We start from the raw sequence: 14,414 nt of genomic DNA, 5'->3' as shown, positions 1-14,414 counted from the left end.
AAATTGGTGCAGCCACTGTGGAGAACAGTGTGGAGGTACCTTTAAAAACTAAATATAGAATTACCATATGGTCTAGTAGTTCCACTGGTGGGCATGTATCCAAAAAAGACAGAAATTCAAATTCAAAAAGATACATGTGCCCCGTTGTTCATTGCAGCACTGTTCACGATAGCCAAGACACAGAAGCAAACTTAGATGTTCATTGATGGATAGTGGATAAAGAAGATGTGGTACATGTATACAATGGAATACTACTCAGCCTTGAAAAAGAATAACACCATTTGCTGCAATATGGATGGACACAGAGATTACCATACCATGTGAAGTATGCCAGAGAAAGTCAAATATCGTATCACTTACATGTGGAATCTATAAAGAAATGATACAAATGAACTTATTTACAAACAGACTCACAGACAGAAAACAAACTTATAGTTACCAAAGGGGGAAGCAGGGAGAGAAGGATAAATTAGTATGGGATTAACAGATACATACACTACTGTATATAAAATAAAGACCTACTGTATGACACAGGGAACTATATTCAGTATCTTGTAATAACCCAGAATATAGAAGAATATGAAAAAGAATACATAACTGAATCACTTTGCTGTACACTTGAGACTAATACAACATTGTAAATAAACTACAGTTATGCACTTACTACCTCTGCCATATGATAGCCCTTCAATTACTTGAAGATGACTCATATTCTATTCCCTCACACCAGTTCAAATTAGTCATTTGGTAATCCATTGTCTTGGGCTTCCCAGGTGGCTCAGTTGTGAAGAATTCACCTGCAATGCAGGAGAAAGGAGTTTGATCCCTGGGTCAGGAAGTTCCCCTAGAGAAGGGAATGGCAACCTGCTCCACTTGGGGTTGCAAAGAGTCGACATGACTTAGCATGCACACACATTATCGCAAAGACTGATTGAGCTAAAACTGTGAGTTGAAACCATTAGCTGAAGTTCTTGAGCCCAGGTAAAGGCAAGTGTCACCTTGCTGAGTCTGTGTGACCCAAGCAGTCTGGGTCCGACTCGTGGAGGCTTGGGCCCTAGTGACGGGAGTGGAAAGGAAGGGGCATCCTAAGCCAAGAAATAAAGACGCTGATATCTTATTGGATGTAAAGCTGTAGGGTTAGGAGACAGCAAAAACAAAGCTAAAGGATGGGATTCAAAAACCAGGAGGCACTGGTTAGGTGTGGACACTGCCATGCTTCCCAGTCTTAAGAAGCCCGGGTGAGCCTCGCCCATCACTGCGTCTGGTGTGCTGTGTCCTGTGATCAGGCCCTGCTTGGGTAAAGCCAATAGAGATCAGCTCCCAGTTCTCAAGAAAGGCTTGCTAACCATGTTTCATAGTCTCTCCCAGCAGTTGTTTGGGATCTCTGTCCTAGCAGCTGTATTTTTCAGTGGTCTGTTGGTTTTTTGTTTTTGCTAAAGGTGTTTTTAAAGTACTTTACTTTCAGCTTAGCTTTAATTCTCAGTAACTGCAATTTGCTTGCCTTTTGAATTGTGACAGCATTCTTCCCAGGGTAGAAAAGTAAGGGGCTTTTTATCCTTGGCAATTTTAATTTACTAGGGACCATTTGGAATTAAGCAAGGCTTTCTATACACTCCACTCTTTCATTTTTTTTTTCCACTTTTATAACAGTAGTGCCCAAGGGCCGAGATGAAGAGTTCGCCTCAGGCTGTCTGCCTAGAGCCTCACAATTAAATGACATTTCTGAAATGGAGTCCTTGACACAGAGTAAGTCGATGAACAAGAAAGATGTCTCCTATCATGTTAGATTTAGCAATGTTTAAGCAAGAGTGGGGGTGTCCCAGGTGGCTCAGTGGTAAAGAATCCTCCTGCCAACCCAGGAGACATGGGTTCAGTCCCTGGGTCAGGAACATCCCCTGGAGAAGGAAATGGCAACCCACTCCAGTATTGCTGCCTGGAGAATCCCATGGACAGAGGAGCCTGACAGGTTGCAGTCCATTGGGGGCGCAAAGAGTCAGACACAACTCAGCAAGTAAACAATAACAAGGCAAGATTGTGGCTTAAATTACATTTACAGCACATTGAGACCATTTTCCCAGGGCACTGGCCATGGAAATCCTAAAGTGGAAGCAGCAAGATTCTCAAGTTTCCAGCTGGGGAAAACTGGGTCAGACCAAACCCCAAGGAAGGAAGGTCTGCCAGGCATCATTAATGCAACTGTTTCCTCAGCACAGCATTGCTGCCCGAAGCACAGCTGGAGGCACCGACGGAAGTCTGTCCCTGACTAAATGAATGATATTCGTAACTACTTTTTTACATCCTTGTGAAAAGAAAATCTCAGGATTATTTTTCAAAGCTATTCCATATTTGAGTTTTCTCGACTCTTTTGGGCTGAGCTGCCTCCAGCAACCATTGGAAACGAGTCTGCTCTGGACTCCAAGATACACTGCGGGGCCAGCTTGCTCAGAATTGCTGAGGGCAAAGGGCTCTGTGCTGATCAATTGCCTTTTGATCCCTTGACTTGATTCACTGGAGGTTTTTGTTCATTTCTGGAAGGGATGGGATGGAATGGAAACATCTTACAGAAATGCAGTCACAGAGTTACCCCATAAAGGAGCTAACAGTTTCCCCTGTAAAGGCCTTGGTTTTGTTTGTTTTTTTTTTTCCCTTGGTTTGTTTTTAAAAGGAGGGGAGAGGACAGGAAACTCAGACTCTTCAACCAACTTCTTCAATGAAACTGTCATAAAAATGAAGCAGAACTTCACAAGGTCCTTTGAGTTCTTTTACAAGAACAGATTTTTACAGAATGTCCCCAAAAGACCAGCTTTATAAAAAATATACCTAACAACAAGTCATGAGTTCCAGTATGGTATAAAATACATTCACTAACATACATACTCTTATGTGCATCTCTAAACACTGTGTCACGATATGAAATTAACCAAAAGTCATGCATAAGTCAGACGAAAGTACAGAAGATTCTCAACTGTTCTCTACTCCAACACATCAGAATTTTTAACTAGATATTCTAAACTTCAAAATCGAGTTGACATTTGGCAAGTTTCTTACTTGGCAACAAAATGAAAAAGCATAAATGTTTTATTCCTTGGGGGAAAATAGTTTTCATAAATTGAAGCTCTTTGGGTATATAAGTTTCAGAGAAGTATGTTTTTAAGATGCTTCTTTATTGAATTCCAGTATTTACTACCCCTCTAAATCAATATGAAATGGCTGTTACACTTAGACACATTGTAATGTTCTAAGCTTGATTCTGGACTTTCCTTGTGTTGGTCATTGTAACAAGTACTTGATTTATGTATTGAGTCATTAGAAAGTGGTCATAGTGTATATTTCACTATTAATTTTGGCACCTTGGAATTTTCTCATTACAATAAATATCATGGTGGAAAAACTTACTATTGTAAAAAACTCAGATTCTCTCTTAGACAAGCTTTCTTCCTGATTTAAAAGTTAATCTATATTCCCAAATCAAAAAAAAAAAAAAGATAACCAAAAGCAAATAAGTTCTCTAATAGCATTTGTTCAATCCACCAAATATTTGACTTGTAAATGGAACCTCACAGGACCAGGTAATACATTAGGCTTTTCCGTGTAAGAAATTTGGTTTAGAATATTCATTTCATTATTGGTCTTTGCAACATATTTATCTTTAAACGCTATACCATTGCTCAAACTAACTACTGTTAATTTAAAATTTTGTTTCCAAGTTTCATTAAACCAGAGAAAAATGCATTGGGACGCCATGGAACAGGATCTCATGGAGAGAGTGAGAAACCTCCGCCAGAGACTCGTCACCCAGGCTCAGAACAGATGTCAAACGCCTCACCTTTTGACTACATAGGAGGCTGGTCACCTTGAGACAGTCAGAGAACAAGATACTTATTTTGCAATCAGTGCTGCTGATTTTCAGATTATTTATTTCAAATGCCTATAAAGATCAACCTTTTGTATGGAAAATGTGTGTATAAAAATTATGTGTTCTTCATTCTGGTGGTTTGGGACTTGTAAATGGCTTATTATTATTATACTTTTAACAATAAAAAAATATTTGAAGCTTTTAAAGCTTTGTATGAGGCCCTTTCAGGTTGCAGGGACCAGCATGAACCTCGGGGACTTGTTGATGAGGTTTTATTTTAAGGATAAATGGAGAACTAAAGAACAGGACAGCATCTCAACAGCTGTGCATCCAGGACCTGAACTCAGCAGCAGCCGCAGACCACGAGCGGTGAGGGGGGGCCCCCCCCAGGGCCCCTCCGTCCCCCAGAAGCCGGGCCTCCCCTCACCGGTGACCCCACTGCACTCACCGCACGCAGCCGCCAGCTTTGCTTCTCCGCAAGGCACCGACAGCTCCACAGCACAGCTGCTCCTGGCTTCATCATTTTGGCTGGCAGGTCACTTCCCCGAACCCATTTCTAAAAGGAGCATAGAAATAGCACATGGTCAGGTTCCTGGTATAGTGCTTAACACACTGAGGTTTTTTTTTTTTTTTTTGGCACAGAGTATAACCTTATGGTAAACCAAATGCTCTCTTCTGTCCAAAGTCCTCAGATAATAGCCCATCACTGTGCAAGGCATTGGATTCCCAGGAGCACCTTTTCAGCCTCATTGTCCTTCTGTCTGTTTGCAGTTAGGTGCAAACATGCCTTCATGGTCCAGGTGTGAGCCACAACAAAATCACAAGATATAAAATATTTTGGGTGTGATGGGAACTTTAGGTGAGTAATCTCTAGCTCGCCAACAGCATTCGACTTCGAAAATACTGTGATTGTGCCAAATAGAATTAGCTGGTTATTGAGTTTCTGACCTCTACTTGAAGTCCTCTTTTACTAGAATTTACATCCACTCATATTGATTTTGCAAACTACACAGTCCTCTTTTATAATATTTTAACCTTCTTCAAAAAGTTTCTGTTCATCCAGTGAAAGTGAGTTACACATTCAGTCACATAAAGTTCTTTATTATATTCCTCCTTCCGGTTTTCTCTAAGCCTACGTTTCTCCCAATAATAATCTTGATAAAGTCACTGGCTTAGCAGAGTTCAGATACTTGGCTGAGTCTCTTCAGTCACATGGGTTTGGTTGTTATTTCAAAGGTTATCACACTTAATGAAGTAAATTTTTGATTATCTCTTCCTGCCTCTTGACAGTCTATCCTCAACCTGACCCCAGTTCCTTCATAATATAAATTCTTGGGGAATTGAATGAAGATTAAGCTTGGCTAAAATTCTTCCCACACTGGCTACATTCACAGAGCTTTTCTCCAGTACTCCTCTGAGTTAGCTGGAGAAGAGCAGTTCCTAAAGGCCTTTTCATATCACATTCACAGGATTTCTCTCTGGTTGGAGAAATGCAGTCCTTCAGCTAAATTCCTCTCCACATCAACTCCACTTAAAGAGTCCAGTATGGGTTCAGCCGTGACGAATACGTTACTGACTTGGATAAATACCTTTTCACATCTATTGCATTCACATGGCTACTCTCTGGTCTGAATTCTCTGATGTTGAGCAAGATTTGAGCATTTGCCAAGGCCTTTCCACAGTGCCTCCACTTTGACCGTTACAGTGGTAATGACTACAAGGACTGGCAAAGGCTTAACTTACTAATGTGGGTGCACTTAACATTCTTAATGATTCATCTCAGATCAGTGCTAAGTTCAATCAGGAGATAAACCAGATCATTTGAACAGAAGTCTAGAGTTATTAAACTATGATACTATATAAATGCTAAAGGAGGGACTTCCCTGTAGTCCAGTGGCTAAGACTGAGCGTCTAACACAAGGGGCCCTGGTTCGATCCCTGGTTGGGGAATTAGATTCCATGTGCCACAACTAAGAGTTTGCATGCCCCAACTAAAAGATAGCACACGTGGTAATGAAGATCCTGAGTATGGCAACTATTAATAAGAGCCAGCACAGCCAAATATTTAAGGGTACCTAGGGCTGAGAAAGTACCCAAAGAAGGACAAGCTCAGAAAGAGCCTCCCTCCCCAAGGCTCAGGTTCAGACACACTGGACAGCAAAGGGGCTGGTGGGCTGCCCAGGCCAGAGCTGGCCCACGTGCCCACCCAGGCAGCAGAAAGTCAGTCTCTGGGGTGCAGGCACTCCGAGGCTGCTGAGTGAAAGCTCATGGGGTGTCAGGACCCTGAGTGCTGTCAGAGCACTGGTGTGGCCTGGTGTGTGGCCTGGCCAGCAACGGTCATGTTGTAAAGGGGAGAGTCCACTAAGACAGGCTGGGACCCGGGCCCTGTGCTGCATTGCTTGCACCTGGACAAACGTTTCCATCAACAGAATACAAAGAAACTGTAAGGGACTCAAAATAACTGTGTGTAAGCACATTTGGGGGTTTCCCAGGTGGGGCTAGTGGTAAAGAACCCGCCTGCCAATGCAGGAGACTGAGAAATGTGGGTTCGATCCCTGGGTTGGGAAGATCCCTTGGAGAAGGGCATGCCAACCCACACCAGTATTCTTGCCTGGAGAATTCCATGGACAGAGGAGCCTGGGGGGGCTACAGTCCATAGGGTTGCACAGAGTCAGACACAACTGAAGTGACAGCACAACATCTCTTTACACTTCTGGTAATGTAGGAAATGGTTCACGCCTAAGAGTTTTAATACTGTTGACTCAGTGAATTCTTTTTGACATTTATTCAGGATTTTCAGACTGTATGGGAAGGAAAGCAAAGAGCCAGACATGACTGAAGCAACTTAGCACGCATGCACAGCTGGGACAAATTATGGACAAGATACAAAAAGACCGGAAAAACCCAACTGCCACTTCTGAGACCTGAGAGCAAAAACTGGGTGTCAGGAGAAAAAGCAGGGTACTGCACATGTCCTCTGAGCACCGCACCACCAGAGGGGCAGGGAAACCACCTAACACGCCCTTCCAGCCTGACCCCGGACCCGCCCGTACCCTCACCCCGTGAGAGGAACGAGCTCGCCACCCACCTCAGGGAGCACGCAAGGGACCCTGTTTTCACTCCCTCCTGCTGCAGCAGGGGCCCCAGTAAAACCTGGCCGGAAGTTGTCTGTCCTCATCAATTTCTATTGACAAAAGAAGGCCAAGGGCCCCAGTTGGGCACAATGGGGACCCACCCCCCGGGGCACCCACAAACCAAGGCTAGAGACCAGGCGCTAAGGGCAGGCCAGGGTGCTGCTTCTGGCACCAGAACGGAACATGCCAAGGAAGACTACAGCAAAGCAGTCATCAGGCTGGGCTGTGAAGTCACTAGGAGACTGTGGGCTCCGGGCACACGGCTGGACAGGGCACCACTGGGTGTCCCCACATACTCCAGCCTCCGACGGACCACAAAGCAGTAAACCGGAATAAAGAATGCAGCACCTCTTGGGCTAGAAAGAGAAACCCCACTCCTTCTGCGGTGTCCTCTAGCGCCCTCTACTGGCGGCCTACCACCGTGCACACTGAAGAGACGCATAAAGGGTCCCATCCACGGTTGCAGGGTAGGCACTGAAGAGTGCATTTGGAGCTCAGAGACCATGAACGGATCACGGGCACGCTCATGCAATTGAAAGTATCTCTTACAGTTTACTTGGTTGCTTGACAGAATAATGGCTTCAGTGTTGGCCTCCTTAACCACTCGAAGATGCCAGAATTTCCCTTGTGTGATGTAGATGAAGCCATAGAAAGGCACCAACAAAGGAGTGGATCTATCACATACGAACTTCACTCTGTTCCCAGCTTCATGCTCAGCCCTAAAGACACTCCCTTCTTAAGACACTGAGTGAAGGGAGTATCTGCAAATTTGGAAAACTCTGTGACAAGAGATGCCTGTTGGACTTTCCTAGTGGTCCCGTGGTTAAGAATCCACCTGCCAATGCAAGGGACACAGGTTTGATCCCTGGTCCAGGAAGGTCCCTGGACCACACCTCAGGGCAACTAAGCCCTATACCACAACTATTGAAGCCACCGCAGTAAGAAGCCAGAACCCACAGCAACGAAGAGTAGCCCCCACTAGCTGCAACTAGAAAACACCCATGAACAGCAACGAAGACCCAGCGAGTCAAAAATAACATTAATTTTTTTAAAAAGATGCCTATTGATATGCTTCCTAATTTCAGTGGGGATGATGAGATGGATTCATGGAGCAGAGGCCAAGTGGTAGTGGCTTAACTGCCAAGTGCTAGTCGCTCAGTGGTGTCTAACTCTTTGGGACCCCATGGACTAGAGCCCACCAGGCTCCTCTGTCCATAGAATTCTCCAGGCCAGAATAGTGGAGTGGGTAGCCATTCCCTTTTCCAGGGCATCTTCCCAACCCAAGGATCAAACCCGGGTCTCCCACATGGCAGACAGATTTTTTGCTGTCCGAGCCACCAAGATCACCATTTATAGCTGCAGGCAGCAGAGAAGTATTAAGTGATTCTTGGCTATCAAAGATTGTTTTCCCCAAGAATGAAATAGATAAGCAGCCTACTAAATATTGCTTGATATATCTAACAGGAAATCTTAACATCCAGTGGCCCAAAACCAGATTTGAGTCATTGTTACTGAACCAAAATTGAGTCCACCACTCGCCTGCATGCAGTAAAGTCAATCTATCCACACTGGGTTGTGGCGAAGCAAAGTACAGTGTTTATTGCAAGGCACCAGGCAAGGAGTCTAGGCAGCTAATGTTCTAAAGGCCTAAACTCCCCCAGTAGCTTTCAGGGAACGGTTTTTAAAGACAGGGTGAAGGAGAGGGTTGTGGGATATATGATCAGCTTACCCCACAGCCCTCTTACCAATCAGGACATTCTTCTGATTGGTTGGTGGTGAGGTAATCAGGAGTAACGTCATCCTTCTAGTTCCAACTTGTCTGGGGTTTACATGCTTGTGGGCAGCATACAGTTAACTCTTTCACCTGCTGGGGCTTTCAGTATCTGCTAAACTGCTCAAAAACTTTGACTCATTGTTATCTATGGCCTCTGATGGGGAGCTAAAGGTCGTGCATTTGTTTAATGGACCCATGATTTGTCTCGCTGGATTGTTTTCCTTTAATTCTTCGTTTTCTCACTTCTCCAATTAAATTTACTCTTTGGAACTGGGGGAAGTCTAGGAAGCTAAAGTTTTTCTACAAATAAGAAAAAAGCAGAGAAAATGATTCTTTCAAAATGAAAAAAAAAAGCAGCAAGCAGAGGACATGGAAAGGTCTATCCCAGGAAGGCCCCATGGAGTCCTGCTAGATTACATCACCACAATGGAGAGCCTTGCCTGTCACCCATTTTCCAAATCTGAACTCATTGCTGGACTTCCCCAGTGGCTCAGATGATAAAGAATCTGCCTGCAATGTAGGTTCAATACCTGGGTTGGGAAGATCCCCTGGGGAAGGGAATGGTAACCTACTCCAATATTTTTGCCTGTTAATTTTTATCCATTGACAGAGGAGCCTGGTGGGCTACAGTCCACAGGGTCGCACAAAGTCAGATATGACTGAGTGACTAACACACACAGACTTATCCCTAGATTCAAAGTCTCTTTGTTTTTCTGTTTTTTAAAGTGAAGTATAGTTGATTTACAATATCATGTTAGTTTCAAGCATACTGTAGCTTCAAGTATAGAGAATCCTCTCTATAAAGAAGGATCGTGATCTTTCCAACTAAACAAATCTGACTAACACAGCTGGTGAGTCATCTGTATTTAGCTCCCTATATGAGATAACGGCAATGGAAACTGCCCTGCCCAGGGAACGGCTCTTGGCCCAAATTGGATGCCCTGTTGGGTCTTAGATGATGACACCAGACCAAGTTCCTGCCCCAGACACTAACACAGGCTTTTCTAATTGATCCCTAGAAAAAGGGGAAGTCCTGAGCCCCAGAGCCCTAGGGTCAGGAATTGAGTCTGGACCGGCATGGAAGGTGATGGAAGGGTTGGATTGCTGTTGTTTAGTCATTAAATCATATCCGACTCTTTGTGATCCCAGAGACTGTAGCCCACCAGGCTCCTCTGTCCATGGGATTTTCCAGGCAAGAATACTAGAGTGGGTTGCCACTTTCTTCTCCAGGGTATCTTCCTGACTCAGGGACCAAACCCGTGGCTCCTGCACTAGCAGGTGGGTTCTTTACCGCTGAGCCACCAGAAGGGGTAGATATATTGGCATAATGGCCAGAGTGGCTGGGACAGCTAGCTCACCTGGAGAAGTTAAAGTCTGAAGCAACATATCCTCACTCTCTTTTTCATTCCCTTCCTTTATCTTACTTCCCCTGATGTAATAGCACAAATGCTTGCACATAAAAGATTTCATCATTCTTCCCTGCTTCTTCACAAAATAGCTATAGAGTCCTTCAAAAGTCACCATAGACCCATAAATAGCAATTGCTCACCTAAGGGATGCTGTTTTGCTTTGGCATCAACCAAATTACAATGCAATTGAAAAGAAACATGGTTACTGCTGTGACATACTGTGCAAGATAATTACTAAGATTATGCCTGATATCATTTACTAGTATACACCAGAACTATAGGAGTTCCATATAATTTCTAAGATGTGTATACTATTAAATAATAATTGTTTACCCATACAATACAAAGTAAGAAGTTTTACCACCACTTATCTAACAATGCTTCCCATGTGATTTAACACACCAAATAAGCCTAGTTTAATATTCCTCTCTCTGAGATGGAGAGACACATAATTTTAGGAGTTCCAGGGATCCTTTGGAAAACCTCAAAGTCAGATAGTGGCTAAATGAACTTCATTTAGAATTGTATCTTTGGAAAGTCTGTCCAAATATCAAAAACATTCCATGCTCCCAATGCATGGGGCCTGGGTTCAATACCTGGTCAGGGAACTAGATACCCCTTGTTGCAACTAAGAATTTGAATGCTACAACTAAGGATCCTACGTGCTGCAAGATCAAAGATCCTGAGTGTTGTAACCTGGCCCTGCCAAACAAACACATTAAAGAATTCAAGAGAGGTACTTGCCCTGGTGATCCAATGGCTAAGATTCTGAGCTCCCAATGCAGGGGCCTGGGGTTCGATCCCTGGTCAGCTACTACAGATCTCGAGTGCCCCAACTAAGACCCCAACTCAGCAAAATTAAAAAAAAAAAAAGAATTAAAGACAAGCAAAACACAAACTGCATACATAAAGGCTAGCATCCAAAGAAACAAATGAACTGGTTCACAAACTAGGCAGAAGTCCAACTCTTTCCTCTCTCCAACAGGGTATCCCACTCAAAGACAAAACAAATTGGCTTATTCCGGAGAAAAAGCCCCAAAAGGAGAAGAAATAGAGTTCCCAACTCTACGCGCCCTCAGAGAGACTTACGGTTACTGTTTGGAGCCTGTCTGCTCCCAAATATTGATTCCTTGCTCCAACTGCCCAGCGCTGGAACAACCAGTGCGGCTTTGGGGAGTTTTGAAGGAAGAGCCTCAGGACAAGTGGTCTTGCCAGCTGCTAGGGCCTTACCCCCAAATCCCCCAACCGTCAGCTCGCCATGAGTGGCAAGGTAAGGCAGGCCAGTAAATGGAGAGAGGAGTTGCTAGGACAAGGAACACCGACTTTATTCAGAAAACCACCAAACCAAGAAGATGGTGGACTCCAAAGATTCACCTTACCTGCGCTAGAATTCAGGCTTCTTTTATACTAAAAGGGGAGGGCGTGTAGCTAAACATTTCCGGTTCCGGTTAGCCTTCAGAAGGGGCTGTGCTAATTTCTTCTGCCTACACTCCTGCACATGTGGGCCTGGTCAGGAGACTTCTTGTGAGCTAACCAAAGTATTTCAGCTTAATGCTCATTACCTGGGAGGCAGGGTTCCCAGAGATGGGCCATTGTGTATAATTTAAGCTTATAGGCAACATCCTTGAGGTGATTAACTTGCAATAGGGTACACAGGTTCTGCCCTATTACATCAGATCTTAATTTAATTTGCTATTTGACCTGTTCAGAATGACTGAATTATCAGAAACTTCATGGATGAACATTAGGACGCAGCAGCTGTTGGAAACGCAGCGTCAGCAGTCCCTGTCAGGTTATGCCCAGTCCCTAACACCGCCCTCTCCCAGACCCCATCACAGCCGGCCACTTCTCAGCTCTGCAGCCCGACCTGCTCACATGGTGCTCAGCGCCCGTGCGCGGCCTGGTCTCTCAACACAGTGCCACCCCCTTCCCCACAGCCTCCTAGACCCACCCTTCCTCGCGGCCAAGTGTCAATAACCAGGATCCTCGCCGGGAAACCTTGGGTTCCAGCTACTCCCCCAGAGGCCTCCATTAGGGGGCTTTGCACCCAGCGGCGTCCGCAGCGCCCTCCGGGATAGCGAGCACCCCAGGGCTCCCTCACCCTGGGCTGTACACATCCCCGCCACCAACAGGGCTCAGGGGCCAGGGCAGGATCCCTGGTGGAGGGCGGGATGGCGGGGTGAGTGCACCTCCTGGGTAACCGGACTCGTAGCGCTAGAGGTGAGAGTGGGTGTCTATCCGAGGGGCTCATCCGGTACCCAGCCCACGGTGCGCTAGTCTGCCTCACGTGGACACCCGCCCCCCAACCTTTTATCTTCATGCCCTGGCCTCCCTTCCAGTCCTCCACCCGGGCCCAGGACGCTGGAGCCCGCAGCGCAGCACGCAAAACCCATCTTTCTAGCAGGAGTGAAAAAAGCCGGAGCGAGCAAAAGTATTGTGCCCCGTGTGAGGATCGAACTCACGACCTTCAGATTATGAGACTGACGCGCTACCTACTGCGCTAACGAGGCACCTACCAGTAGCTTCCGGGAGCAGGATAATGAGGCTGTTGCTGCGGCCCAGTGCGCATGCTCAGAAAATCTCAGCTTCACTTTTCTCCGCAGAGTTTCTGACCCAGGACACCGAAGTTCCCGCCGGGGCGCTTGCCTTACTTGAACCACCCACGCCTCTCTGGTCTTCTTCCGCCTGATGGTCTGGTTATCAATCAACAAACACTGCGGCTTATTGGACCCCCGGCGCTGAGTAGGGGAGACCCTGGGCCGCGAGATTCTTCCTACTCTTGTAAAGTCTTATTTTTGTAGAGTGCTTACAAAGCGTTTGCACAGTCGTAATCTCGTGAAACACTTCTTGGTGTTCCTGGCCCGGTGCTGCGTGCTATGATCACAGAGATATCCCCAGCCTCAATCAGTTGGAGTGGGGGCCCACAAGCATAATGATTTGAAAACATACAACACACGTACACTATTCCGGCCTCACCACAAACCCTCGATGTAGCCTGGTGCCCAGCCCCTTTTGACGCCCCAAGTTTCCGCCGCTGCTCGGAGCTCGGCGGCTGAAACCACCCTTCTTAGAAGCGCCCACAGCACTGGAAACGACACCTCGAGCCGCAGCCTCGGCATCTCGGAAGCCCTCTCCTCTCCTTTACCCCGAGCCCTTTATGTTAATTATCAGCTTATTTAAATACATTCATTGTTAAAGGCCGCTTTCTGTCCCTGTTATAAACGGAAAACGGGGGCTTATTTTTCTCCTAATACACATTAAAATAAATACTAAAATAAAAAACTCTTCCATGTAGTGTCCAAAATCATCCAGAGGGAAGCACACTTCAGATCTGTATATTTCCCTGTGTGTAAATTTTACATTTAAAAATGTATTCTAAGACTGAACTGCAGCCAACGACAGGCTAACAGAAGGGCTTTGCAGGAGTGATTACTGAAGATTCCAAGTTTGAAGTGTTTCAAAAGATAAGACCATCTGATGGACCGACGAGCCTAAGGACAGAGGTGGAGAAAGCGAGAGGCTGCAAGAGTCGTAAGCTGTTAACCTAGATCTGGGTGATGGGTATATGAATATTCACTGGATAAAAATTCTTTCAATGCTTCTGTTTATCTGAAATGTTTTCATTATGAAGTGTTGGAGAGGAATTTTTAAATCGCCCAGAACTGGGGAATGTTAAGGGGGAAACTGGTAACATGAGTGTAAGGAGGTGGCAAAAAATAATATTAAGAGTAGGCATCAGAATTCCCGGGAGTTGGGGAAGAGAACACTGGTGGCGGAGGGCTGGGCAGGGGTGGGGGGTGGGCGTAAGGGGTGCGAGGCGGGGGATGGATCTCTCTACGTTTGAAGAAGCGACCCCTGGGAGTGTGGTCAGCGCCACGAAGGGTGGGCTTCTTAGAGCCTTATCTTGTCTCCACAGGGGAAGTCTTGCATGGAGTAGGTTGTCTGGATCCCAGACCTCGTGGGCTGGATGTAACTTGGATACCTTATAACTTGGATACCCAGTCCTGGGGATGCTTTCCCCACATCACGGTCCCCATTGGGAAACCCACAATCTCCCAATCCTGGGGGAAGCTCTCCTCGCCCCCCGCCCCCCCGGCCCCCGCCAGAACCCGACAGAGCGGAGGGTGCTCGCCCTGGGTTTGGAGGAGAACAGAGGGCCAGGCAGAAGGCCAAACGAGAGACCCCGCCCCCAACACACACACACACACACACACACACACACACACACACCCCTGCTCTAG

At 45.9% G+C, this 14,414-nt stretch overlaps 1 protein-coding gene, 1 long non-coding RNA gene and 1 other non-coding gene across 6 annotated transcripts in view; 1 reads left to right on the top strand and 2 right to left on the bottom strand.

Annotated features, from left to right (window-relative positions):
• TBC1D31 (TBC1 domain family, member 31) overlaps window positions 1–4,062 on the top strand; it is a 67,076-nt gene extending 63,014 nt beyond the window's left edge. For all 4 annotated transcript variants that reach the window (XM_010838920.1, XM_010838919.1, XM_010838921.1 and 1 more), the window contains 2 exons: window positions 1,651–1,746; window positions 3,708–4,062. In XM_010838920.1, coding sequence (XP_010837222.1) covers window positions 1,651–1,746; window positions 3,708–3,841 — 230 coding nt within the window. In that variant the 3' untranslated portion in view covers window positions 3,842–4,062. The remainder of the gene's footprint in view (window positions 1–1,650; window positions 1,747–3,707) is intronic.
• The window catches only part of LOC104987845, a 51,858-nt gene extending 40,266 nt beyond the window's left edge, over window positions 1–11,592 (bottom strand). The window contains exons 1-2 of the long non-coding RNA XR_825176.1: window positions 11,553–11,592; window positions 4,305–4,412 (exon numbers count right to left, since the gene is read on the bottom strand). This is a non-coding gene — a long non-coding RNA (uncharacterized LOC104987845). The remainder of the gene's footprint in view (window positions 1–4,304; window positions 4,413–11,552) is intronic.
• A 1,018-nt stretch (window positions 11,593–12,610) lies between these two features.
• Window positions 12,611–12,683, bottom strand: TRNAM-CAU. Its single transcript has one exon. It is a non-coding gene; the product is annotated as a tRNA-Met (tRNA).
• Between the last annotated feature and the right edge of the window lie 1,731 nt (window positions 12,684–14,414).

Source organism: Bison bison, unplaced genomic scaffold (assembly GCF_000754665.1).
Source record: "Bison bison bison isolate TAMUID 2011002044 unplaced genomic scaffold, Bison_UMD1.0 scf7180017864108, whole genome shotgun sequence".
NCBI classification, from domain to species: Eukaryota; Metazoa; Chordata; class Mammalia; order Artiodactyla; family Bovidae; genus Bison; species Bison bison.
This window is presented reverse-complemented; position numbering and strand designations above follow the sequence as displayed.